The sequence below is a fragment of the Sciurus carolinensis genome, chromosome 1 (genome assembly GCF_902686445.1).
Source record: "Sciurus carolinensis chromosome 1, mSciCar1.2, whole genome shotgun sequence".
Classification (NCBI taxonomy): domain Eukaryota; kingdom Metazoa; phylum Chordata; class Mammalia; order Rodentia; family Sciuridae; genus Sciurus; species Sciurus carolinensis.
Window position 1 is genome coordinate 198,568,070 of NC_062213.1, and position 25,087 is coordinate 198,593,156.

A 25,087-nucleotide genomic window follows, 5' to 3' on the forward strand; every position below is an offset into this window, starting at 1 on the left:
TTTTCTACTTTTCCTTACTGCATTTTCCCGTAGCAGACTTAAAACTGTGGTTTTTCAACCAGGGGCATCCTCAGCCCTGCCCCAGGTGACTTTTAAGACTTGTGTGTGTGCGGTGCTAGGGATTTGAACCCAGGGCCTTGTGCCTGCGAGGCAAGCGCTCTACCAGCTGAGCTACATCCTCAGCCCCCACAGGCGACTTTTGACACTGTCTGGACAGGTTCTTGATAGCCGCATGTGTTGGTCAGATTTCCTTTTCTGTGACACAATGCCTGAGATAAAGCCCTCGTGAGGAGGAAGGTTCACTCAGGCTCATGATTCCAAAGGCTTCAGTTCAGGGGCAGTTGGTGCCACTGTTTTGGGCCTGGGGTGAGGCAGAACATCCTGGTGGGGAGCATGTGGTAGAGGAAGCTGCTCCCTCCTGGTGACTGGGAAGAGGCAGAGAGGAAAGGAGCCAGGGTCCTAATCTCCCTGTCCAGGGCACTCCCACAGTGACCCACCTTCCTCCAGCTGGGTCCTGTCTGCTCAAGGTTCACCACCTCCCAATAGGGCCCCATACTGGTGACCAAGCCTTTAACACACAGGTCTTTGGACACATTCAAGATATAAACCATGACCCCACACTTGGGAGGGGCCGCCGGCACCTGGTGAGGAGAGGCCCAGGGCTGCTGACCAGCCCCTTCAAGGCCACTGACCATCTGACTGTGTGCAGAGCCGCCCCTCCCCCACCCTCTGCCCACTGTCATGCTATCAGCCCCAAATGTGAAGGTTGAAAACCCCGACCGGAACGATCTGTAGTGGTAAAATCATAGTCCATTTAACCCAGTGTTCAGTCAATGAAAGGCTGTGTTAAAATGTCCGAGTCTAAGACTCCAGCCACAGGTGAAGTCCGGCCTCGGATGTGCCATCCAGCACACGCACAGGACGGCGGGCCGCAGCTCTTCCTCCTGGCTCCTGTGGGCCCCACGAGACCTTCCTGTTATAGGCCTGAGGAAAGATTAACGGGCAGTTTTTACTGCTTTCAGCCAATGGGAAAATTTTAGGCCATAAAACATTTTTTTTTTAGCTTGGAAAATAAACATCGAAATCGTTCTTGTGTTTTTTGTCCTGATTCTTTTTTTGCCATTTTGATTGACTAAATGGATGTTTTCCATACGCTCCACCTTACCTTTTAAAGTCAGGAGCGTTCTTGCTTCTGCCCTCAGCTCCCGCACGCCCTGGTCTGCACCTTGCTTTTCCTGCTGCCTCCGTCCTGATTTCAAAGAACCCAGGTGGTGCTAAAACGAATCGACCATGGTCAGGTGGCCTGTCCTTTCCTGTTCGGAAGCCAACTTGTGGACCAGCACTTTGAATCTGATTTTGAACACTGACAACTAATTTGTCAGAAGTCAGAGAAAAATGCAGGATTCTCACTCCCTAGTATAAGTCAGCAAGAGGCAGGAAACGGGCCAGGCAGGTGCACTTGACAGCAGTTTATGCCACATATTCACTCAGTTTCTCTTTTGGAAACATTCACGGCCTGTCCAATTTTATCCAAAATTAAAAATAAAAGAGCTGACTGTCACATCATCTTTTTCTCATCTGTTTTCTGAAGGTAGCTGGACGGGGCACAATCACCAAGGATACCTTTAGAAACGAGACACCTCAAGGATAGATGCTAGGGATAGGTCCTTGGTTTTGTAGTTCCTGCACAGTTCTGGAATTGTATATAGTGCTGAGCCCAGCTCACCTCAGAGAGGCATGCTGTATTATCTGACGCTGGTGTTTGGAGAAGATTTATAACCCGGGAAAAGACATGTCATAACGTTTGCTTCCAAGATTGTATCTTAGTCATTTTATGTTGTTCTCTACCCTTTGTTGTGTGTTTTTCTAAGTATGCTTTTAAGTAATCTAAAATTCTCCAGGTCTGAGTTTGTAAGTGCCACCACCTGCTATCTGTCCCTTATTGTATGTGGTACAGTTAATGAATTCCAGGTTATCATAGTTTATTACAATTCCATCAAATGTGGGCTGGGAACCGATGGAGAAATGAAGAAGGGGAAGAGAAGTTTGTTTACGTCGTGCCAGGAAGAATTTGATTTTTAAATTCTGGAGTCGGGGGAGGTTGACCCATAACAGTGGAAGGTTTTTAAGGAAAAACACCAAGTCACACACTGGGGCTGCCCTCCAAGGAGGACGCGGGGTCTTTTCCTCCTCTCCTGGTCACCTGGCTCAGTAACGTCTGAAGACTGGGTTTCCTGACCCTTGGGCTCCACCCCTTGGGGGAGAATCTGACACCCACACGTGGCAGCTGTCACTTCCAGCTCAGCTTCGGGGTCTGGGACGTCACGAGTCGGCTTCCTCCCCCGGACAAGCTGGAGTCTCACACGTCACCCCAGAGAACACACTGCTGTCTACACCGGCCGCAGGAACTCCAGAAAGCATCCGCTGTCCCTGTGCTGGGGGGTCAGGAGGGGGCCGACTGCTGTTGGGACTCACTTGCCACTGTTCCCACCCAGAGGCTTTCCAGGTCACCCCCAAAGGTGACCCCTCATCACCTCACTTGCTGTACTTGCTCTCTTTCTCTTCTTGTTTTCTGACATGACATCATGTATTTATTTATTTTTCATTGTCCCCGGTTCCACCCAGAACATAAACTCCAAATCAGCAGGGTCTGTTTCTTTGCAGCTTTATCCTGAGCATGTGGCACATAGTAGGTGCTCAATAAAAATGTGTTGAATGTGTGGACTTTGTTCAACCTGGGAACTCACAAACAGAATAAGGGACTTTCTCATATCCATACGGTAAACTCCACGGGAACATGCTTGGGAGTTCCCAGGGAAGAGGGTCCTCAGAGTCCCCAGAGTGACTCAGACTTAAAGTGACTCAGGTCTGAATGTACTGACAACACACACACAAAATCAGACAGAAAAATGGACCCACTTGTCCACTGTCCATGAGGGGAGTCCTTGTCACATGCATGGAAGCACCAAGTCCTAGGCCAGGCTGCCCTCCGGGTGCCTCCACTGGCCTGAGCTATGCAGGCCTGCTGCTCATCTTCTGGTTTTCTCCCGTGATTCCTCACAAACTGTCCGTGTCGCCTGGTGACTTTGCTCAGAACTTGCTTCTAGGCAGAGCCTGGGGTATGCTTGGAGCAGTACTCAGATCTCAGGCCAGGTCTCTGCCCAGAAACTGGTCCTGTCTCAGCCACCACGTGCCCTTCACTTTGTGCCAAGGGCATTGTGGTGCTTTACCATCTCAGACTGGGCAGCCTCCATTTTGGTGGAAAGTCCTCGCTCCTGCCCGTGCTGGCCGACAGGACGGGGGGTCCTGGGTGACTCGGCACGGGAGAACTCAGCAAAAATGTCTGGGAGCTGCTGGCCTTGTCAGGGCCCTCGGGACAACAAAGGAGCCCGCAGACCCTGAGGAGGGCTCTTCGTTTAGTGCTGTGGTCCCACTGAGCTGTCACTTCTGGGGACACGGCGGTGGCCCATTCTCCAGACGGTAGCACACTTGCAGATTTATTTTGGTTTTGCCGTCCCTGCTTGTCAGATGAACAGTCTTCTCAGGACATTTGGCATCGAAGAGCAGAAACCCACTCCAACTTACTTCAGCAGAGACAGGCTTACTGAGAGCAGGCTGGGCATCGCAGGGACACACAGGCAGGGCCAGTGGCCAGGGTCAAAGGAGAACCAGAGCCAGCTGATGCAAAGTGACCGATCTCTCTCTGTTCCTCTGTGCAGCTGATTCTTCTGTGACCTCGTTCTTTGGTCATCTCTCTGCTCTCTTCATGTGACTACCCTGCAGCTTTTTAAAAATTTATTGTATCCAGTTCAAGCAGCCCATCCAGAATGGTGACTGTTGCCCAAGGATATAAGGTCTGCTTTGGAACATAGTGCCCAAGCAAGAACCCTTTAGAGAGCAAAGCTCAGGCTTCGATACTGATCCCTAGGGCCTAGACCAGTGCCTGGCACGCAGAGGCAGATCTGTGACCCTGGGTCACCCACACACCAGGCAGCGCTCCACAGCTGTCTAGTGAAGCTCGAGGGCGATCGTTGACCCCAATTAACTGCTGTTTCTCCTTTGCCAGAACCGTTAACGGGTCTGAGAAAAATGAAAATAAAAATCAAGTATAGGTGGGCCCAGACTCACCAACAATGTAAAGGTAGTCCCCAAACTCAAGGACCTCGGCTAAGGTTAGGGTCAAAGCTAAAAAAGGGGAAATTACTGGGAGGACACAGTATCTTTTATGAAACCCAAGGGCAGGACAGCTGGGTCAAGGACCAAGCACGGGAAAGTCACCAGGGGGCAGCTTCCCCTGTGACACTTGTCCATGGCCCATCATGATGGCTTCCGAAAGGCCTCCACATCTCTGAGGCCACATTGCCCACGCACCACCCTCTGCATCTGGGGCCCAAATTCCTGGGAGACAATTGCCTATCCCAGCTCCATTTCTGATTGGCTCTCCCTGGGTCACATGGACACACTTCCATCCAATCAGCAGTGACCTGAGCACCTGGAGGTCTCCTGAGGACAACATGGCTGCTGAGGAGTCTTCCCATTGTGCACAGTGTGAGTGCCAATGGGACTTTAAAAGGCCCTTCATTCCGGTTTCTTCTCTCTACTCTTTCATCGCCCCAGGGGTGTGTGAAGCCCAGAACACGTAGGTGACTTCCTGTCTTTCCTCCCCCTTTTCTGCCTTCTATTGACCTTAGGGACAAAAACATGACAGAAGAGAGCTCAAGAGCTGTTCATGTCTGGGTTTTACCTTTTTAATCCTTTCCCCCCTTTTCTTCTCATTTCCTATTTAATTAAAAAAATACTATAGTCCAAATACGGAGATCTTTGAGGATGACCCTGATAGGTCAGGACCAATAAGCCAAGGGGCCAAGAAGACTTTGGGGAAGCTTGCGGTGAAGCGGCCGCCTCCCTGGAGATGTGGTTCTAACAACATTGAGGAGAACTTCCTGTCCTGTCCAGGGGCTGTCCAGGACCCCGCCTCTCGGTTACCATTTCCAGCTAACATTCTCACTGCCTATTTTATATGCCGAAAATTCATTACGCTTCTCTGAGTAGCACGAGTGAATTCTCCTCCTCCATCGCCACAGAGAACAAGCTGCTATTTCCACGCGAGGGCCCGTGAAGGGGTCAAAGGAGGGCTGGTTCCCAGTGTGCTGAAGGTCAACCATCTCGGAGTTCCTCTGGCTGCTGTGACAAATTCTCAAACATGGTGCCCAAGACAACAGAAGTGCTCTCTCCCAGTTCTGCAGGCAGGATGGCCCCAATCAAGGTGTGAGGAGCTCTGGCTGACCCCACCCCTCGCTTTGCCCGGCTTCTGGTGCTGCAGTGTTCCCTGGCTTGGGGAGACCCGCCTCTGATCTTGGCCTTCATGGTCACACTGCCTCTGCTCCTGTGCACACAGCCTCCCAGTCCGTCACAGGGACACCGTGGTTGGTATGGCCCACACGGATAAACCAGGATCATCTCATCTCAGACCCTTAATTTAATCACATCTGCAAAACCCTTGTCATAGGAGGCGCAATAGTGGGTTCCAGGGATTAGGGTCTCCTACCTTTGGGGGCCGCCATTCAGTCTGCTACAAGCCCCAAGCCCTTTCTCCCTCAAGGAGAGTCTAGGTGGGCTGTCACCCCACCCCACGAGCTATCTACGAGAAGCCAGGTGGAGAGTCCTTCCAGAAGGCCTGCTCCTCCCCTGTTATCACCCCCTCCCCTGTTTGTCCAAGTCAGGAAGAAGCATGAAGAGTATTAGCCAAACCAGCCCGCCAGGGACAAGCTGTGCAGAGCGCCCCCGGCAGGGCAGCTACCCGGCCCCCCAGCCATCCCAGTCCCTCCCCTGCTGTTAGGTGTTTGCGTAAGGAAAGGGAAAGCTTGGAACTTCCTGTACCACCCTGATCCCAGATAAGAAAGGGGCCTCTCCTCCTCACCGCCTGGGGCTTGTTAGGAAACATCCGGGGCCTGAGGATGTTTTCTTTTGACCAGCCCAAGGCCTCAGCAGGTCCCTCAGCAGGTCACTCCCTGCTCGCCAGGACGGGGAGGTGTTCTTTGGGCTTGGTCCTGCTCCCAGGCCAAGACACCGACCCCTGAGGTCTCTGTTCCCCTCCTTTGTCCCATCCTTGACAGTCTCCATCCCCTGTGCACTGCCCTCCCTCCCTCCCTCCCTCCCTCCCTTCCTTCTTTCCTTTCTCTCTCTCTCTCTCTCTCTCTCACTCACCAAGGATTGAACCCTAGGGTGCTTAACAACTGAGCCACATCCCCAGCCCTTTTTTTCAGTCTTTATTTTAAGACAGGGTCTCACTAAGTTGCTTGGTGCCTCGCTAAGTTGCTGAGATTGGCTTTGAACTTGCAATCCTCCTGCCTCCGCCTCCTGAACCACAGGAATCACACAGGCTTACGCTGGCATGTCCAGCTGCCTGGGCATTTCCTATGGCTTGAACTCCTTCCCTGCCCGGCACAGGTAGTCACTGTCCCCTTCCAGGAGGACACACTGACCCACCAGTCAATTCTGGTGACAGGTGGCACCCTGAGCTCCCTCCGGGGCCAGTTCCCAGGAGGGGCATGCAGGAAGGATGGCCATCTGTGGTCTAAAGAACAGTACTTCCTTCGGGAGATGGGCTGATGGGGAAGGGGAGGTCCTCACTCAGAGTCTGAATAAATGGCCTTTCTCCCGAGCTACACAGTGGACTGTTGTAAGAACTCGGGTCCTGGAGCCAGGCGCCATGGGCTCAAATCCACTTACCAGCCATGTGACACGGGCTGCTTTAATTAGCTTACGCCTCGAGAATTAACCTGCAGAATGGCAGTGGCCCCAGACCTGGGTACAGGTGACGCGGGATAGCACCTGCCCAGAGCTTCACGGGCCGTGGGGCATGTACCGGATGTTCCAGACCAATTAGCTGTTATCATTGAAATTTCCCCCTAAGCAAGCCAGTATTGCAAGAGCCGCTAAGATAACCCCGGAGCCAAATGTACTACATATAAAATATTTTATTATAAAAAGCTCAGCGTGCCGCGATTCAGAAGGCATGGAACTCGACCGGGCTCCTCTGGCCACCACACAGAGGAGACTAGCTAACTGTGCCAGTCAAGGCTAGGATCTTACGCAGCATGTGCTGAAGTTCCTCAGGCCTGCGGCCATCAAAAAACCAACAGCATCGGGGACCCTGAGAGAGCCACCGCCTGGGTCGCCCCTGTCACAAAGCAGCCCCGGGTCCTTCTGGTGAAGCGGGGCCAGATGTTGTACCCCCAGTTCAGGACTCCAGCGAAGAAAGCAGATGGAAAACTTGTCTTCCTTTTGAAACAAAACAGTCCTAGCGGAAGCAAAGCGATCAGTCAGAACCCATCGCTAGGCATCCCTTTCTGACTCAAAAGAGGCGTGTGTCGCCCACAACCCAGAGTTGGGGAAGGTGCCTGAGCCGAGGCTCGTGGTGTGGTCCAGAGGGCCACCAGGACGGGGCGGCATCTCTTCCAGATGCACCTGCCACGCGGGACTCTGAGGAGCATCGGTCACCACTCCCGGAATAGGGGATCCCCATCCAAATGACCAAGTGCACCGACAGCCCCTCTGCTTCTCAGCCTGGTGAAGTGACTCCGCTGGCGCAGAGGGGGGGCAGCAGGGACGCACCCGGGGGACCGTTCAGTCGGGGGGCCGGGCGTCGGGGGCCTTCTCCTGGACCTCATCGTACTGTGGCGGGGGAGTCAAAGGCTCGATGGAGGGAGGAGGGACATTTTTGTCGGGGAGGTTGATCCTAAAGTCCTTGAGGTGAAGCTTTTCAGACTTAATCCTTCGAACCTTCAGCGGCTTGAGGCGCTTGGCCAGCCTGGAGTTCTGTCTGTCCGGGGGGTGCCCGGCGCCGGCCTCCGCGTCCGCCCTGGTGCTGGCGGGGGCCGCCTCGTCCAGCCCCGTCAGGGACTCGTAGGAGGGGAGAGAGACGCTCATCCTGGGGCCCCGATCCAGGTCCTGCCCTTCCGCGTAGTGTGCCCGCATCACTTCCTCGTAGCTGGGGACGTAGTACCTGGAGGAGGCCACCTCCTCCTCGTCCTCCTCCTCCTGGCTGCAAGACAAGGAGCACAGTCGGTGTGAGCGTGCGCTCAGGTCACTTGAAACCCCAGAGCCAGGGCCCGCAGAACCCGCCAGCTCTGTGACCAAGCCGGGGTCCTGAAGTTATAAAGGGAGCACTCTGGCTGTGTCCCAGGGGCTTGAGCACACGCACCGATTCCATACCCCTCGCACTGGGAGCCGAGTTCTGTTAGGACACCCATTTCACAGATGGGGAAGTGATACATCAAGGGTTAGTGAAATGGGAGGGCGGGAGGCGAAGGCCACACTGACCTGCTAGGCAGTGTCCCTTGGGTGTTAACCCCTTGGCCTGGAAGCCTTTCACACTGAAAATGTGACACTGGACTCTTTATTCCAATGCCCAGCAGGGGCCTCTGGGAAAGGCCCCGAGAAACTGAATGCTGTAGCCTCCAATTAGAGGCAGAGAAGGAAGAGCTGAACATGAGCACATGCATCTCAAGTTATTCTACCAGTTTACCTTCCGGTGCTCAAGGAGATCAGACCCTCTCTGCCTTACTGTCATTTGACGGTTGAAAGAGAAAACCCAAATGCTCCGGTTGTCTTCACTCAGTTAACGCGAGTCCTGCCCAAGCTGTCTCCCAGGACCTCCCCTCCAACCTGCAGGGGATGGTGGGCAGCCAGACTCTGCCCCATTGGCCCCTGCTCCCCTCTCCCCTTCTCTAGGAAGGGGCTGGTGTGGGCCCGTGGCTGGCGTGGGTGTCTGAGGGTGACTGGTTTTCCTCCTTTGGTCTTTTCTCTAGTTCCCAAGTTTCTAGAATCAGCATGTGGGATGGGAAGCAGTCTGCCCTGCCCAGAGCCGGTGGGCCTCTGCTGAGGGCCTGGGCGGGACAAGGGTTGGAGCAGAAGGAAGTCACCCTTTCCCTGCCTACCATCAGCTTCCCTGGTCCTCAGGCCCTGGGACTCAGGTGGGATGAGACCCCTGGCTGTCCTGGGCCACAGGCTTCCCTTCGTGGGACTTCTCAGCCCCCTATCCCATCTGCCAAATCTTCATAATACATTTACACACACACACACACACACACACAGAGTCATGAGCCACACAATGTTCTGGTCAAGGGCACCATGTGGGATGGTGATTATGTCGCCCAGTGATGCCATCGCTGTCTTGTTAGGTAAGTGTACTCTGTGATGTGCACATCCCCTGGGCAGCCCGTCCACATGGGTAAGCAGCACAGGACCATGCCTCTATCCTACCCCAGATCTGGAGAACTCTGACGAGTACAGGATATTTATTTATGTATTTTGGCACAGAGGATTGAACCCAGGGGCGCTTTACCTCTGAGCCACATCCCCAGCCCTTTTTACTTTTTGAGACAGAGTCTCACTAAGTTGCTGAGGCTGGCCTCAATCTTGCAGTCCTCCTGCCTCAGCCTCCAAAGTCGCTGGGATTACAGGTGTGCGCCACCACACTCGGTTTTGAGTTATCTTTTATTATGAGAAAATAAATCCAATTTTTCGAACATAAAAAAACTACCTGCTATAAAAATAAGAGATGCTCATAGAAAATTCAGAAAATACAGAAAAATCTAATGAAGAAAATAAAAAACACCCCCAATCCTTCCATGCAGAGAACACCATGGTGGATACTCCGGTGGGTGCCTTCCCTGTCCCTCTCTGAGTCTACCCTGCAGCATGTGATGTGGCAAGGCCCCCAAGATGCTGAGTTGGAGGCTGGCTTGTGGCTCAGTGGTGGAGGGCTTGCCTGGCACCACCTAAAAATAAATAAAATAAAGGTTTTGTGTTCATCTACAACTAAAAAAATATTTTTTTAAAAAAGAGGTCGAGTTGTGATTTCTTTTTCTGATGTGGGTGTGGCCCTACGTTCACAGGAGCAGATCTGCCATGACTGGCAGGCGGCGGCGTGGGCGTGGCAGGTGGCGGCATGGGCGTGGCAGACCCTGGAGTGGGCGTGGCAGCACACTGTTCCTACCACGGACAAAGGGTCTGTGCAGACTTACTGCTCTAGACCCGCATAGAGATCCCAGGAGCCTGTCTGTCAACACTCCCTCGGTGCCCCACACTCCTGCGACTCTCCCACACTGGGCTGTCTACCCTGGCCAAGACGATGGGCCAGAAAAAGAAAAGAGGAAAGAACGACATCTTTCTGTTTCTATTTCTTGACTAATGAGATGAACACCCTTTCCCTGTTTCTGATGGGTATGTTCATCTTTCATGTTCATTTGTAAGGGCTCTTTTTATAATAGGGATATCAGCCTTTATCACCTGTTCCCCAACTTATCGCCTATTTTCTATTTTTATTTTTGGACCGGGGACTTAATTCAGGGGCGCTCTACCACTGAGTCACATCCCCAGACCTTCTTACTTTTTATTTTGAGACTGGGTCTCACTGAGTTGCTGAGGCTGGCCTTGAACTTGCAACCCTCCTGCCTCCGCCGTGTGCTAGGCAAGCGCTCTGCCCCTGAGCTACAGCCCCAGCCCCCGTCACCATGTTTAGTACACGTTTGTGGCGTGTTTGGTCCACAGCAGCACAGCTCCCTGAACTTTTCAGTTCAGAGTAAACATTCACAGCCCCCGGGTCAGAGGGACAGAGGGACGAGCAACCGAACAGGAGTCCCCCAGGCCCTGCGGGGTTTCCCAGGGGCTGTCACCGGGAAGCCATTCATGCACCTGGTCTGGGAAGCCCTGCTCCATGGCGTCCCCCGGGGAGAGTGGGAAGACAAAGCCTTCCAGACTAACCCTCCCTGCTGGAAAGGCGTGGGCAGTGAGTGGCCCTGGGGCCGGGAGCCAGCCCTCACCTCTCCTCCTCCTGGGCGTGAGGCACGGCCCCCGTGGGCTGCTGGATGCGGGCCAGCTCCTCGTTCTGCCGCTGCCGCCTCTTGTCCCGGATGCTCAGGCAGATGGACAGCAGCAGCAGCAGCACCCCAGCCCCGACCAGCACGTAGGCCACGGAGAAGGTCTTGCTCTTGAGGATGCCGCCGCCCCCCTCCGTCTTGTTCCCCTGAGCCGCCGGCTTCTCAGCAGCGCTGAACCCGGGCACCAGGTTCCACATGGCCATGATGACCCCGAGGACCAGCATCCCCAGGCCGATGGCGGTCAGTGCGTAGTGGGAGCCGTTGGCCTTGGACTGTGCCATTGTGTCCGTGGGGCAGCCGGGCGAGGCTCAGTTCAAACAAGGACAATAAATAAATCAGCAGCAGCAGCAGCAGCAGCAGGACCCTCCGGAGGGTGCTGAGGAAGACTCTAGCGCCGCTCCAGGAAATCGTGGGCCGAACTCTCAGGGAGGCTCCTGGCGACCCCAGCGTCCTGTGTGAAGCTGCAGGGAGCGGTCTGGGGACGAACAGAGAGAACAGAGGGAAAGTCAGACGGAGGCACGGGCTGCTGCCCACGCTCTGAGGAGCTAGAGCGGTGGGGGCCGCGGGGCTGTGGCTGGCCTGGCCCGCCTGCTCCCCGCTCCCCGAGTGAGCTGCAGGAGGAAGGGGAGCCGCCCAGCCCCACGCGGAAGGGAAGAGGCAGACCTTTCCCTGCAGGCGGCCGCGGGGCCAGAGCTCAGGGCCTTCAAACATTTTGTGCCGCTGAAGGAACTGCAGGAAAATCTCAGCTCTCACCAGAGAAAGCCAGGGATGGACGTAGCAGGAGTGAGCCCTGTCCAACCCGGCAACAGGACCCCCTGCGTTGGGGACACGGGTCAATGACATGTCCTGTCCAGGCAGCCTGCTGGGGTCTGCTTACCGCCCTCATGGGCTCCCTATTACCCGCAGGAGAAAGGTCCATCTCCTCAGAGGGGTGCTCGCGCTGCCTGGCCTGGCCCCGGGCTCCCGCCCTTCTCCGCACACGCCTCCCATTTCTGCAGGTTTCGGATCACCCGGCTCGGGGGCCCCTCCAGCTGCTCCCCTAAGCCCCCGCCAACTACCGTGGTGAGTCTCTCTCTTCCTGGGACCACGTCGCCATCTCTGAGCCCGGCACACAGCAGGGACTCTAAAAGGCTCTGCTAGTTCAACTTCGAGTGAAATGACTAGCGGCCGCGTGAAGCCACCAGCGAGACAAGCTCTTTGGTCACATCGTTTTCCTTTCCTCAAAGGGGGCAGCCGCCTGCCCACGTTTCCTTCGTAGTTCTGTAAACCCGCTCCCGGGGAAGCAGCCCGCAGGCCGGAGTCCAGAGCCAGACCCCCGAGAGCCGGGTGAGAGTGTGGGGCAGGAGGAGCCCTGCTGGCCCCTGGGCCACCTCGGCCGGGCCGCGTGATCCTCGGAAGCGCAAGGCCTGCTCTCAGCCTGCATTCTTTCGGCTCTCCCTCCCTCTCCCAGGCTAACCAGGCCGCCTGAAATCTGACGCTGTTGAGATATTTTCTTGTCACACCACAGGCTTCATCTGAAACTGGCCCCTTTGTTATAAGAGACTCTGAAAACATTTGGGACAACATCCTTCACCAGCTTGAAGTCAGTGTCTTCTTTTTTCCACCCGGAAAATATGTCTTCTGCCTCCAACGAGCTGGCACGCACTGGGGGATTAGCGGGGCTTCCAGGAGCAAGACTGGGGGCCCTGCAGCGAGGCACCCCCGGGAGCCCCACTGGCACGAGAGGGCTGCCCCTGAACTCACGACCCTGCACGTGTGTGTGCACGGTGAGTCCACGTGTACATGCATACCTGGGCATGCACACGCGTGTGCAGCGGGTGTGTGTGTGTGTCGTGCGTGCACGCCTCATATTGTGTTGCAAGCACATCTCTACCCATGTGCACACACGTGCCGTATCTGGGGAGATGGATGGGGGTGGGTGCGTGCATGTGTGGTGTGTGTGGGGCGGTGAGCAGGGACCCGCTGCAGACAGCGGCAGGGGACCAGCTGGGACATGTGCCACATACCAGGTGCCTGCTTCCGACAATGTCACTCACGGCTAGAGAAGCACAGGATGGGGGCTTTGGCGGCCTCATGGGTGCACGGTCCTGCCAAGGTCGGAGCCGGATGGCTCAGTGGGAGAGGCCCAGGGCCAGAGGCTGGCGCTGGAAGCAGGAGAGACACAAAGCCGCTGCGTGACCCCGCGAGGCACCCGGCACACAGGCCTCATGCTGAGATCTGAGGTCTGGGTGCCCGAACCTCCCCACCTGTGCACTCTCGGCCTGTCTTGTCGCCTGGGAGAGACGGCCCCAGAGGAGAGTCACGGGCAGAGGCGAACACCAGGACTAACTTCTTAGAAACAGCCAGTGACAGCCGGAGTGGCCGAGGGGCTGGGGGCGCAACTCAGTCTTTGGAAGGTGAATTTTGGCATTTGAGGATCAGAAGTTTGGGGAGCGTTTTAGCCCCTGGCTCTGTGGTTGCAGAGGTGCGCGCAGAGATGTCGCAGCTGCAGAGTGGGAGACCCTGGGCCGCTTCAGCTGCCAACAGTTCAGGGCCGGCTCAGTGAATCGCACAGAATCTTATTCAGTTAGGGCCACAAAGCAGCTAATGGCACGTTTTTAAATCGAGCAACAAGGCTAAAACCAGAGCGTGTTCAGTGTGGTCCTGATTTTAAAACACTCCAGACACACAGGTATGTACCTACACAGGTACCCACGAAGACGCAGAAAAGACCACACGAGCGCGCTTAGGTTAAGAATACGAGACGTCTTTACAGATACGAACACCTATGCAAAAAATGAGGAGCGTGTGTGGGGGTCACTTTCCAAACTTGTGCCACGGATTGTTTCTGGGGTTCGAGGGGCTAGAGAAGGCCACTCTTTGCTGTATTTCTGTGTTTGGGGATTTTTACCATCTGAATATGTGGTTTCGAGGCAGCACAGGTGGGTGGTGAAGACAAAACTTTGGATCCAGGCTGTCTGGGCTTCGATCCTCACTTTGTTCTTTCGCAGCTGTGTGACCTTGGGCAAGCTCCTTAACCTCTCTGTGCCTCAGCCCCTGCAAGTGTAACATGAAGCCACAAACTCTGTTGTACACACCTCAGAGGGGAATTGTGATAAGCAAACATATAAATGTGTGTAAAGAACCTAGAACAGTATGTGGTCAAAGCCTGCATTCTCAGGGGGCGCTTGATGGTCAGCAAGGGATAAAAATTGGTTCTTGAGGGTGGGACTAAAAAAAGATCCTTAGAATAGTTGTATCTAGCCCTCTTCAGGGCCATGTATGCAAACAGATTCATAGTGTAACCTTGGTATTAAAATGTCCTGGGGATGGGGCTGGGGGTCAGTGTAGGGGCCTCCCCAGCATGTGGGAGTCCCTGGGTTCCACCCCCTGCACTGTCCCCCCAAAGAACATTTCACGGGGTTTCGGGGAAACATTCCAAAAAGAATACATAAAAGGACTCATCAGGAGATAAAGCTTGGGAAACACTATTTACCGTATTATTTTAAGTTTCAAAACACATTAAATATACTGCGATGTTTATAGTTATTTTCTCTGTGTGATGGGTTAAGTGTGATTTTTATTTCCTTTTTCTTACTGGGAGAAGAACAGTTGGAAAACAGAAATATTCATGAGCTGCTTTCAGAACCAGAAAGAAACAAAGGGGTTCGTTCTTAGGGCTCATGGTGGGGTGCTGAGTCCCGCGGGCGGCTCAGATGCGTCCCTCTGGACACCCGGGCCCCCGCCGGGTTGCCTGGGGTCCGTGGGAGCCCAGCTCCAGCTGACTGCCTGTCCATCTGGTTTCTGCTGACCTGGAGGGCACCGAGTTATATTTAGCGTGGCGGTCTTGTCCTCTCCAACCATGCCAAGAAGCTCCTTTGGTGCTTAGAGGATTTGGGCCACAGAGCTTCCAACATGCCCCTAAAAAGGCGCAGCCTTGTGGGGCAGCCAGGGGGGACGTCCCGGCTTGGCCAGACTCACCTCCGGACCCTGGGGTTGACCCGTGTGTGACTGCCATGTTCACGGTGCCCTCGGGGAGAGCGGACAGTCCCGAGGCTGGGCTGCGAGGACCGATCGCTAACCAGCTAAGGACCCACCTGCACCTGGGGTGAGAGAAGCCTGCCAGCAGCTCCTCATGCCAAAACCTCCAGGTCGGGAGCCGCCTGTGAAAAACAGGCGTGGCTTTCTAAGCGCGTTGTGAGCATCTCCATTTCGTGGGGTGCCCCTGGGGGAGGCCTGGGGGTGGGCAGGGGCCTGTATCAGGGCACTAAAGAACCCCAACTCTGCAGACGTGGTGAGCGGCGCGATGAGAGGAGGCATCCAAGGCCACCCAGCCCTCCGTGGTCCTGTCCACCCTCCGAGCCACCAGGGGAGGAAGCAGGAGCCACAGCAGGCCCTTCCACAAGGGTGTAAAAGTCCCCAACAAAGTGCCGTCCGCGAACTCCAGTAACGTTTCTCAAGAAGAGAAGACACACAGCAAGGAGGCGGCTGATCTGAGGAGGCAGGGCGGGTTCAAGGTGAGGAAACCAGGACCAGCGGGGGGGAGGTCCCAACAACGAGGAGCCAGCCGCGGAGGAGGACTGGCACCCGGGAGGGTCGGCACAGGACCCGGGTGCCTGGTCACATCATTCCTTCCGCGTCACCTGTACCTCGCACAGACTCTTTGGATTGTCTGAAATAGTTCAAAATAACAGGTTCTGAAAACCTGTGTCTTTCCATCACTTGCAGTAAGACCTGACCTTCGCCATGACCTTGGAGCACGCCCTGGCTGGACCCCCCCTCTCGTGGCTCATCTTCTGGCTCACTGACCCTCGGTGGCTTCCATTCTGTTACTGTCGCACCTCCCACTTCCTGCCACAGGGCCTTTGTAGCTGCTGTCGCCCGCTGCTTGAAAATCCTCTGGCTACCTTGGGTTGGCTGCTTCTTTACTGTCTCCCAGCTTGTCCCTCATCCAGCTGCTCTGGGGCCCCTGCTGAGTTCCTTGGTGACATTCCCTCTCATGCAGGGATGAGCTCACCTCAGTCTGTAATGGTCTCCTTTTTGCTCTCTTGTTGGCTCCTTGCCCTCCCCGGTGGTAAACGCCCCCAAAAGAAGATTCTCGTCTGTCTCTCGTTGCTAAGTGCCAGCACGGCACCCAGCCCTGCGTGCCAGGAACTTAAGAGGCACTTAATACATACTTATTAAGTGAACAAATGGCTACCTGGCCATTTTGGACCTTTCACTGATGGCTCCTATCAAGGAGGGGAAGGAAAATTCCCAGTCCAGGGCTGGACCCAGCGGGCAGGGCTAGTGTGCACTCACTCTCAGGACTCGGACGTCCAAGCCTTGCACCTGCGTGTGACCGCTGAGCTGGCAACATGGGAAAGGTGACCCAGATGGTGACGGTATCCATCCTCCTGGGTGGGTCTGAGGTCCCAGTGGCCCCCTGGTCTTCCCGGGCAGAAGTCAGCAGGAGAGGCTCCCCAGGCCTCCTCCAGCCTGGGTAGTGGCTTTCTTTACCCCTCACTCGGTGCATGTCAGGGGGGTGCGGGGGGGCTGTGACCGGGGGAAGGAAGTCCCAGCTCCAGATGCTGAAGTGCCCCCCACCTGGCTGAGACCCAGGCGGGGTCTTTGCTGCTGGTGCACATCTGGATCGACAGTGCACGAACTTAAACATGAAGACGAGTGAAATGAAATTCCACAATAAGGCAGGTGCCAGGCCCCGGGCTCTCGCCCAGCACGGCAAAAACAAGCCAAATGAACTAGAAAATCGGCGTTGCTCGGAGGAACCAGGGCAGAGCAGGGCTTAGAACCCAGGGGGCGGAGCTTGACCCTGCGCGGCCCAGCTCTGTGCTGCGAGGTCCCAGAGCACCCAGCCCAGCCCTTAGAGGGACAGGGACGAAGTCTCGCAGGCAGGGGTCTGGCGGCCACCGCCCAGCAAAGTGGCTCTGGGCCGTTGTCCCGCGCAGGCCTCTTCTTGCCAAGCTGCCCCCTTGGGAAAGTGACCCAGCTCCCTGGCCAGGAACCAGGCTGAGCCACATTCCCATCACAAAGGAGGGATTCAGGGGAGGCTGCTCCACCAAGTTCCAGGCCTGATCTCTCCAGCCACCAAGCTCCAGGGTCCTGCGCTGGGGGCGGGAAGAAAGGCTCAGAGCCACGGCTGCTGCTGGGTCCTGCCTGGGAGCCGACTCCAGCCACCTCCCCACGGACCAAGGCCAGAGTGTCAAGTTCCGGTTTCCACAGAGCCGGGGATCTTTTAGACTGCGCCTTTGGGGAAGTGAAAAGCCAGCGCAGAGGAGCCGGGGGAGGGGCAGGAGGGAGCTGCCCGAGCCAGGGGCTGGTGGTGGGGAAGGACTGGGGCAGCAGGTGAGGCCCGGCCAGCAGCAGTAGTTACAGTCACAGGGGGTCAGCAGCTGACCCCATCCTCACTGCTGCCTTCAAAGACTGATGAGCCCCGCCACCTCTGAGTTTCAGAGAGGGCAAGTCATTTGCTCTAGGTCACACAGCTGGTCAGCAGCAGCAGAGGCAAGACTCATAATCAGATCTGGCTGACTGTGAAGTCAACCCTCTGTGTCCTGAGCCACACCGGGTCCTGCAAGGTGGAGTCCCTGGGGACCACCCCCCTGCCAGGGAGGCAGGTTCTGTGAAGGCGAGCATCATGAAAGAACGAAGGGGGAGAGGTGAACCTGGTGTTTGGAAGGTTTTCATTTAAATAATTCCTGGTCCTGCTGTGTGCCAGGGACTTTGGGGGCTGCCTATTCCAGAATGCCACAGGGAGATGCACTTTTCCAATCCAGCAGGAAGACACATGAGTCTCCCTAAGAGAAGGGAAATCAACCCAGAGTAAAAGCAAAAGCACTGGCTGGGTCTCTGCTAGCTCTTTCTATGCATAACCCCTGTCTTGGGCCACATTCCATTGCTGCAACAAAACACCTGGGGCTGGGTACTCTATAAAGCAAAGAGTTTTACTTAGCTCACAGTTTTGTAAGCTGAAAGTTCAAGATCAGGAAGCCCCATCTGTTTGGGCCTCTGGTGAGGACCCTGGCCGTGCCACAATGGGGCAGAGAGCCTGATGCCAGAGCCCTGGGAGAGGGAGACATCACAGGAAGCCGGAGAGATTCAGGGGCCAGGCTGGCTCTCACATTTATAACAACCACTCTCCTGAGAACTAACCGGGCTCTCATGGGAACCACGTTAATGCCTTCCCAGGGCAGCGCCCAGTGGCCTGATGACGTCTCTCTGCTTCCGTAAGGTCCTGCCACCTCAGTGCGGCTGCCCTGGAGACCAAGCTGCACCAGTCCATGAACCTTTGGGGATACACTCAACCTCCCCCGACCACAGCAACCACTTCCCAGTTATCAGTTCCGTTTTATAGATGAGGACACTTAGGTTCAGAGGTACGGCGATTTTTCTGAGGCCACAGAGCTAGTCCAAGGCAGGGTGAACTGTCTGATTCTAGAACTCCTGGTTTTAACCCCCTAGTTAGTGCTGCTTAATGAACCCATAAAAAGAGACTAATTCAAATTCGAGGGAGCAGGACAAGATAAAGGAACAGCCGGGCAGGGCCTGGGGAGTGTCCACGGTGAGCCTGGGTTGGGGGGGCGGGACGAGGCTCTCCCAGGGGAGGGGTGGCCTGCGTCCTCCCACAGAGGTGGGTAAGGGCGTCTGTGTGTCTCCCACAATGCAAAGAGGCTGCTCCTCCCTGACACCAGTTCAAGACCGGGTGGATTCTGTGAGCGCCTGTCCAGGCCCCTGGCTGATCCACCTAAGGGTCCAGGTGGCAGGGTTAAGGAGGACAGGCCGGTGCCAGAGCCCCGGGGCTGTGAGCAGCATTGACGTGGTGATCTGGCATCTTCCAGTGGGTCCCAGGGCACAGCTGAGGGACGCAGAGCCGCAGCCAGGTCTCCAGTCAAGGTCCCTCAAGTGAATCTGACACTTAGGACCGTCCCTAGGGGTGGCTGTCCACTGGCCTGACCCCCTGGAAGGAGGCTGTGCAGGTGCTGACCAGAGGCTGGCCCCGAGCCCCCAGGTTGGGTGTGTGCGGGGCACCCAGGTTCTGAGGACTCAGCTCGTTATCGGGCAGAGACCACCCGAGGGAGATACGGTCCCCAGCTTCGTCTGGTTGACCAGCCACCCTGAGCCACAGAGGGCCCCCATCCAGGAGACTGCCCTACGCAGGCTGGGTCTCATTTCAGACCCATGGAGGCGGCTGAGCCTGGTCGTCTGTACAGAGGCCCAGAGCTGGCGAATGACCAACCGGAGTTGGAGGCAGAGGAGTCTGGTCCAGGGCAGGCCCTGGCTGGACGCCACCCTCCAAGAGCCGCAGCCCAGGGACCTGTTATGGTGAAACTGCTTCCCCGGGTGGTTGAGAATCTGGAGATGGGCAGAGGACCCTGGGGCATGCAGGTGGCTCCAGAGCCAACACCAGAGTCCTCGCAGAGGAAGGCCAAAGGTCAGAGGAGGAAGCAGGAGATGAGACCACAGAAGCAGCGGTTGGGAGACGTGAGGACGGGCCACCAGCCAAGGGATGCAGGAAGCTTCTAGAAACTGGGGGGGCAATGGAACGGGATTCTCCCCTGGAGCCTCCAGCAGGACCGGCCCTGCCCACAGGCTGGCTTTAGCCCCTGGAACAGATTTTGGGTCTGAGTTCCAGACCTGCAGGGGGAGGATGTGCGCTGTTTGCAGCCACCGAGCAGCCTGGGGACACGAGTGCAGGTGGCCGCCAGCTCCATGGCCCATCTCGGTGGGTCTGCCTCCTGTCGCCTCTCTGCTCCCTCCGCCGGGTTTGCATTTTAACCCAGGATCCTGCAAGGAGCCAAGGTCGCCCGGGGCCCACACCGTGACGGGCGTCCGCGCTCCCGCCCGCGGGCTCCGCCTCCCAGGGGCTGCGAGGCCTGCGGAGAGAGCAGCCGCGGGCGGTGCGAGTGCCCGGATGTGAGGGCAAGACCCCCGCAGGAGCGAGCCTGCGCCCGGCCTCCGCAGCCGACCTGGAGATCGCGGCGGCCGGCGGCGCCTGGTCCTGCCCATATCTGGACTTGTTCTTTCCCAGCCACAGCGGCGCGGGCTCCGCAGGAGCGGTTCCCAGACCTCCTGCCAAGAGCGCTTCTGCGCAGAGTGGGCCCCTCCCGCGCCCAGCCCGCCGCTGCGCCTGCGCCCGCCGCGGCCCTCCCTGGCCCCCAGCTCTTTTTCCAACCGTTACACTTTGGAATTGTAATGATAGCCAGCACTGAACGGTTATCAGGGCTCGGTGCTTCACAGTCATTTATTATTATTGGCTATTATTTATGATACCGACTTTATATTGTTTGACTTTATTTATAAAATGTATCATATTTTATTCATTATGTATTTCCTTTTACTTAGGCACAACTCTGGATATTATTTATTTAATATTATCGAATTTAATCGATTGTTATTGATTACCATACATTAATTTTCCAAGTAGCCTCTGACAAGTTTTCTAGGATGAGCCCCAATTTACAAAGGAATGCATTCAAGTTCAGAGAAGTTCAGTGTCCTGCTCAAAGTCACACAGCAAAAGGCACAGCAGAGATTCAAACCAGACATGTCTGACTCCAGAGCTAGCCCAGCCCACCACCCCATGCCTCCCGGTCCCCCATGCCCAGGGAAAACGCCCCCTCTGTGCTCTGGCTGCCGGAAACCCTCCTTAGGGCCACTTCAGGCTCTGTGTAGGAGGTAAAAGGCCTGTTTCCTCTCCCCTGTGAGTCACTCTGGCCCCTGCGACCTGATACCCATCTGAATGTGCCGTAAATAATTGATGCTGGGAAGTTTAATCATCAAACTGGGACTGAGGACAGGGAGTCACGGCCACGTGACTCCCTACACGGGGTTACAGGGGTGGCAGGACCAGGGCACCCGCTGGGGCTTTGACCACAGAGCCTCATCCTTTCACCTTCCACGGCTGGAGGCCCGAGGCCACGGTGCCACCAGGTGCACTTGTATCTCCGTGTCCCTCTCTGAGCGTCCGTGTCCTGATCTCTTCGCACAGGGACGCCCGTGGGTGTGGAGGAGGGACCACGGGAGGGCTTCCTGCTGCCCCATCGCCTCTCCGCAGCTCCCTGCTGGGGTTCTGGGGCCGGACACTCCAACTCGTGAGTGTGGGGGCCACAGTTCAGCACCCCCAGGGGCTCCTGTGGCTTCACCAGGCTGGCCCTTCACGTCGGGTCGTCAGACCAGAGCCGCGCTTGACCGAGTGCGTAGGACCCGCAGCCTGGCCGGGCCGTCCCGCCTCACCTCCCAGGCTGTGCGGCCGCCTGCAGAGCCGGCCTGAGCCAGCACAGGGTTTGGGATCCATCCCAACATCCACACCGTGTGGACTCCGCAGGGCGAGGAGTGGCTCTGATCCTCGTGGAGTGGGCCGTGCTGGGCACCTGGGGCAGCAAGGGAAGGGGCTCTGAGATTCTGCCTGCGGTCTCCGCCCTCAGACCACCGCTCCCCAGTGTTAAGCCTCCTGGGACCCGGAAAGGCCGCGCCTGCTTCCTGGGGGCGGGCGCCCCACACCCAGGGCCTTACCGCCTGCAGAGGAGCCGCCCCAGGACTCGGGGCCTCGGGCACAGGCGGCTGCCCTGTCTCTGCCCGCTGTCTGTGAACCTCTCGGGACCCAGCTGACCCGCAGGACGGCTCACCCCCAGGCTCAGGGCTCTCCGACGCTTCTGCCTGTGCGCAGGGAGCGGAAGCCAGGGAGCTGCTGCGCGCACTTAGATTTCCTGATTGATCAGAAGGGTGGTTCTATTTAGCCTGTTCCTGGTTCCTGAACCCACTCTCCCCTTCCTGCACAGAAAGGACCCTGGTGCTCCCGCTCCACGGCCTCTCAGAACAGACAGCATTACTCAGCTTCTTAGGCAGCCGGCTAGCTCTTCCACATGGCTGAGTTTCCATCAATGGGATATAGGAAGTGTAGACAGAGGTGAAGGGACATTCAGAAGGGATTCTTTCATGGAAAGCACACATCTCTCCCTCCCCCTTCCTCTTTCCTACTGGCAGGAGTATAGATGTGAGGGCAGGAACTCAAGCAGCCATGCTGGAGCATGAGGCAAAGGATGGCAGAGCAAAAAAAAGAGGGAACCCAGGTCTCTGATGGTCATAGGGATGTTCTTCCAACCCTAGACTGCTGACTGCTGCATTCCACTTCCAGGAGACAGAAATAAACATGTATCTTATTGAATTTACTTTTTAAAAGAAATTGTTGTCAGCTAAATCCACCAGGCCTGGTAAATAGTAATTATTTGTAACAGCTACGCCAAGGACAGTATTAGGAGTACCTCAGTGGGTTTTGTTTAATTATTATTACCACCCCAAGAACCAGATGGTTTCACCCCATTTTATAGGTGAGGAAACTGAGGTCTTGCCCCAAACCAGCAGGCCTCTCTGACTCTCTCATCTTGTCCCAAAGAAAAGATAACAAGAGGCGGGTGTGGCGGGCAGACTCTTAGGTTGGCCCAGGGTCCCTGCCTCCTGGCCTTCCTGCCTTTGTGAGGCCCCCTCCCCTGAGCGTGGGTGGGAACAGTGGCTTCCGGTCACGGTGACGGATGAAGGTGGTTATGTCCGCGGGAGGAGGTGGCATAAGAGAGGACGCATTGCTTGCTACTGACAGCCGAGGCCGCTGGGAGGAAACCCATTGGGCAAGGACCTGGGGCACAAGCCCGCTGACTGTGTGCCAGACAGGGAAGCCCCCGGTTCCACACCCGGGAGGACGGACTCCTGCCAACTGTCGCGTGAGCCTCAGGTGAGAAGCCAGCGGGGGCCTCCAGACCCCGTGACTGCAGCTCTGCAGAGACCCAGGGAAGCCAGGCCTGGGCTCCTGACACCCAGACGGAGAAAGCCACAAACGTGAGTCACGTGCAGTGGACACAGGGCAAGAGGGGCGGGAGGTGGCTCTGTGGACCGTGGAGAGATGGAGAGAGGGTGAGGCTAGACAGCTGGGGTCCTGGGAGTCGGGTGGAGCAGAGGCTGGGGCACTGGAGGCTGATGCCACCAGGAAGGGCACGCAGGAGTTGGGTGGCCCTGGCGACTCAGGGCAAGGGAGACCAGGCATGTGGAGGACCAGGCAGGTAAAGGCCAGGACTCTGCCTCGAGCTCTGGCTTCTCAGCTCAGTTAACAAGCCGTTCCCTGAACCCCTCAGAACCTCAGTTTCCTCATCTGTAAAACAGCAGCAATAATTGAAAAAAAAATAATGAGAGGAAATAATGATGATTGAGAAAGCAGAACACGGCCGGCCCCCTGTACCCTCGGGTTTTACAGCCGTGGATTCAGCCAAATGTGGGGAAAAACAGCTCTGTCGCCAACGCGCCCAGACTCTCCCGTCAGGAGCACTCACCCTGCATCAGGGGCTCTAAATAATCCAGAGGTGACTTAGAGTCGGCGGGAGGATGCGCGTGGGTCACACGCACACACCACACCACTGTGCAGCAGGACGTGAGCCTCCCTGGATTTTGGATCCACGAGAGCCCGGGAGCTGCCCTGCAGACGGCAAGGGGTGACTGTCAGCAGGGAGTGCCTGCTGCTGACGGCCCTCAAGTTCTCCCACCTGCAGGACGCAGCTCCTGGCTTGCTTTCTCCAGGGTCTCCCCACTCCATCGGGGACGTTGACCTGTCACTGGGCCCCGGGAGGGAGGTGCTGGGAGGGAGCAAGAGCCAACCAGAGCGCTGTCCTGGGCCAGCCGGGCAGGGACTTGGCACAGACTGAGGGCCGGACCAACCCCACCTGCTGAGCTGAGGCAGCTCCTTCCCCGCCCTGCCAGGAAACGCCCTTCCTCCGCCCAGGGCAGCCCAGCCACGGGAAGCCACAGAGCCACGCCGGCCATTCCTCCTGCCCGGCCGGTCTGATCTAGAGCCAGAGAACAGAGAGAAGAAAGGCTCGGATCCGCCCCGAGGGCTCCTGTCCTGCTGCAGCGCTGCCTGAGGGCCTGGCTCGTGACCCGGCTAATCCCCGGGTGGACATGGGAGATGTGGACTGATGGACAGAGGTGCCACTCATCTCCACTGGGCGACATGTGACCGCTACACCCCGAGGGCTGTCCCGCGGCCAGTGTGAATGGCCCGTCCAGGACAGTGGCTGCCAGCCACCTGTGGCTCTGGAGCACTTGAAATGTGTCCAGTCAGCACCGAGGACTGAAAGCGTAAAATGCAGACCGGGTTTCCCGGGCTTCCCGGGCTTCCAGGGATGAGAAATTTTAATTGCGTGTCACACTGATGCATTTGGGATAGACGTGAGTTAAACAGAATAGTTTAATGTCGCCTGTTTCTCTGTCCTTAAAAAAAAAATGTGCGTATCAGGGAAATTTAAATTTAAAATGGTATTTAGGGCTCACATTCTATTCCTCCTGGACAGTGCTGCTGTAGGCCGGGACCTCTGCCCAGTGTGGGTTCTTATCTGTCTTCACTGTTCTCTTTAGCGCTAGAGCCAACCTGGCTCATGCAGGAGGAGCTTAATAAATGCATGTTGAGCGGATAAAGGGCATGGTGTGATGGTACCGTGGAACCTGCAGGGCGAAGGGATGGCTGGCACGTGCATCTCCCCTAATCCAGTGTCAGTTACCAATAGTCAACTGTGGTCCAGAGGTTAAATGGAAAATTCCAGAAGTAAACAACATGTAAGTTTTAAAGTGCATTCTTCTGAGTAGCATGATAAAATCTCGGGCCCCCTCCTTCCGCCGGGAGGTGAATCCCTCCTTCACCAAGCTTCTCCAGGTACCGCTGATTACCTACCCCTTAGTCGCTGCCTTCTCAGGTATCAGATTCACCGTGGGGTCACGGTGCTTGCTTCAAGTGACACTCATTCTTCTTGACAGTGGCCTCCAAAAGAGGCAAGAGTAGCCATGCTGGCGATTTTATTACAGTGTCTTGTTATAATTGCTTTGTTCTGTTAATTTCTTATTGTGCTTAATTTCTGAATTAACTCATCCTGTGTGCACGCACAGGAGACGTCTGACTTCCTAGGCTGGGTCGCAGCGTGGCCCTGGGCAGGCACATCTTGCTGTCATTTGCTGTGGGAGGCAGCAAGGCTGGTGACTCCGCCCAAGGGCTGCTGCTGTTCCAGGTCAGGCACCAGCCTGGGGCCTCCAGCAGCTGCCGAGAGGTCTGTCCCTGAAGAGCAGCGTCAATCCAGGTTCCCAGTAAGTCAGGTAGCGGTGGTGTGGACAGAGGCTGGGTCCTCAGATCTTTTCCAGAAAAGGAATTACTGCTGATGTGCTACCTAGAATCATGGAGGCCGGGAGGAGGA

The 25,087-nt window shown here is 56.3% G+C and overlaps 1 protein-coding gene and 1 long non-coding RNA gene across 2 annotated transcripts; one reads left to right on the forward strand and one right to left on the reverse strand.

Moving 5' to 3' along the window:
* Positions 1–6,962: 6,962 nt before the first annotated feature.
* Positions 6,963–11,359, reverse strand: Tmem51 (transmembrane protein 51). The gene is made up of 2 exons (XM_047563728.1): positions 10,830–11,359; positions 6,963–8,047 (listed from the first exon to the last, which is right to left on the reverse strand). The coding sequence occupies exons 1-2, from the start codon at positions 11,165–11,167 to the stop codon at positions 7,630–7,632; spliced, it is 756 nt and encodes a 251-aa protein (XP_047419684.1). The 5' UTR covers positions 11,168–11,359; the 3' UTR covers positions 6,963–7,629.
* Positions 11,360–14,774: 3,415 nt separating this feature from the next.
* Positions 14,775–16,143, forward strand: LOC124968686 (uncharacterized). The gene is made up of 3 exons (XR_007105888.1): positions 14,775–15,016; positions 15,155–15,382; positions 15,594–16,143. It is a non-coding gene; the product is annotated as an uncharacterized LOC124968686 (long non-coding RNA).
* Positions 16,144–25,087: the final 8,944 nt, after the last annotated feature.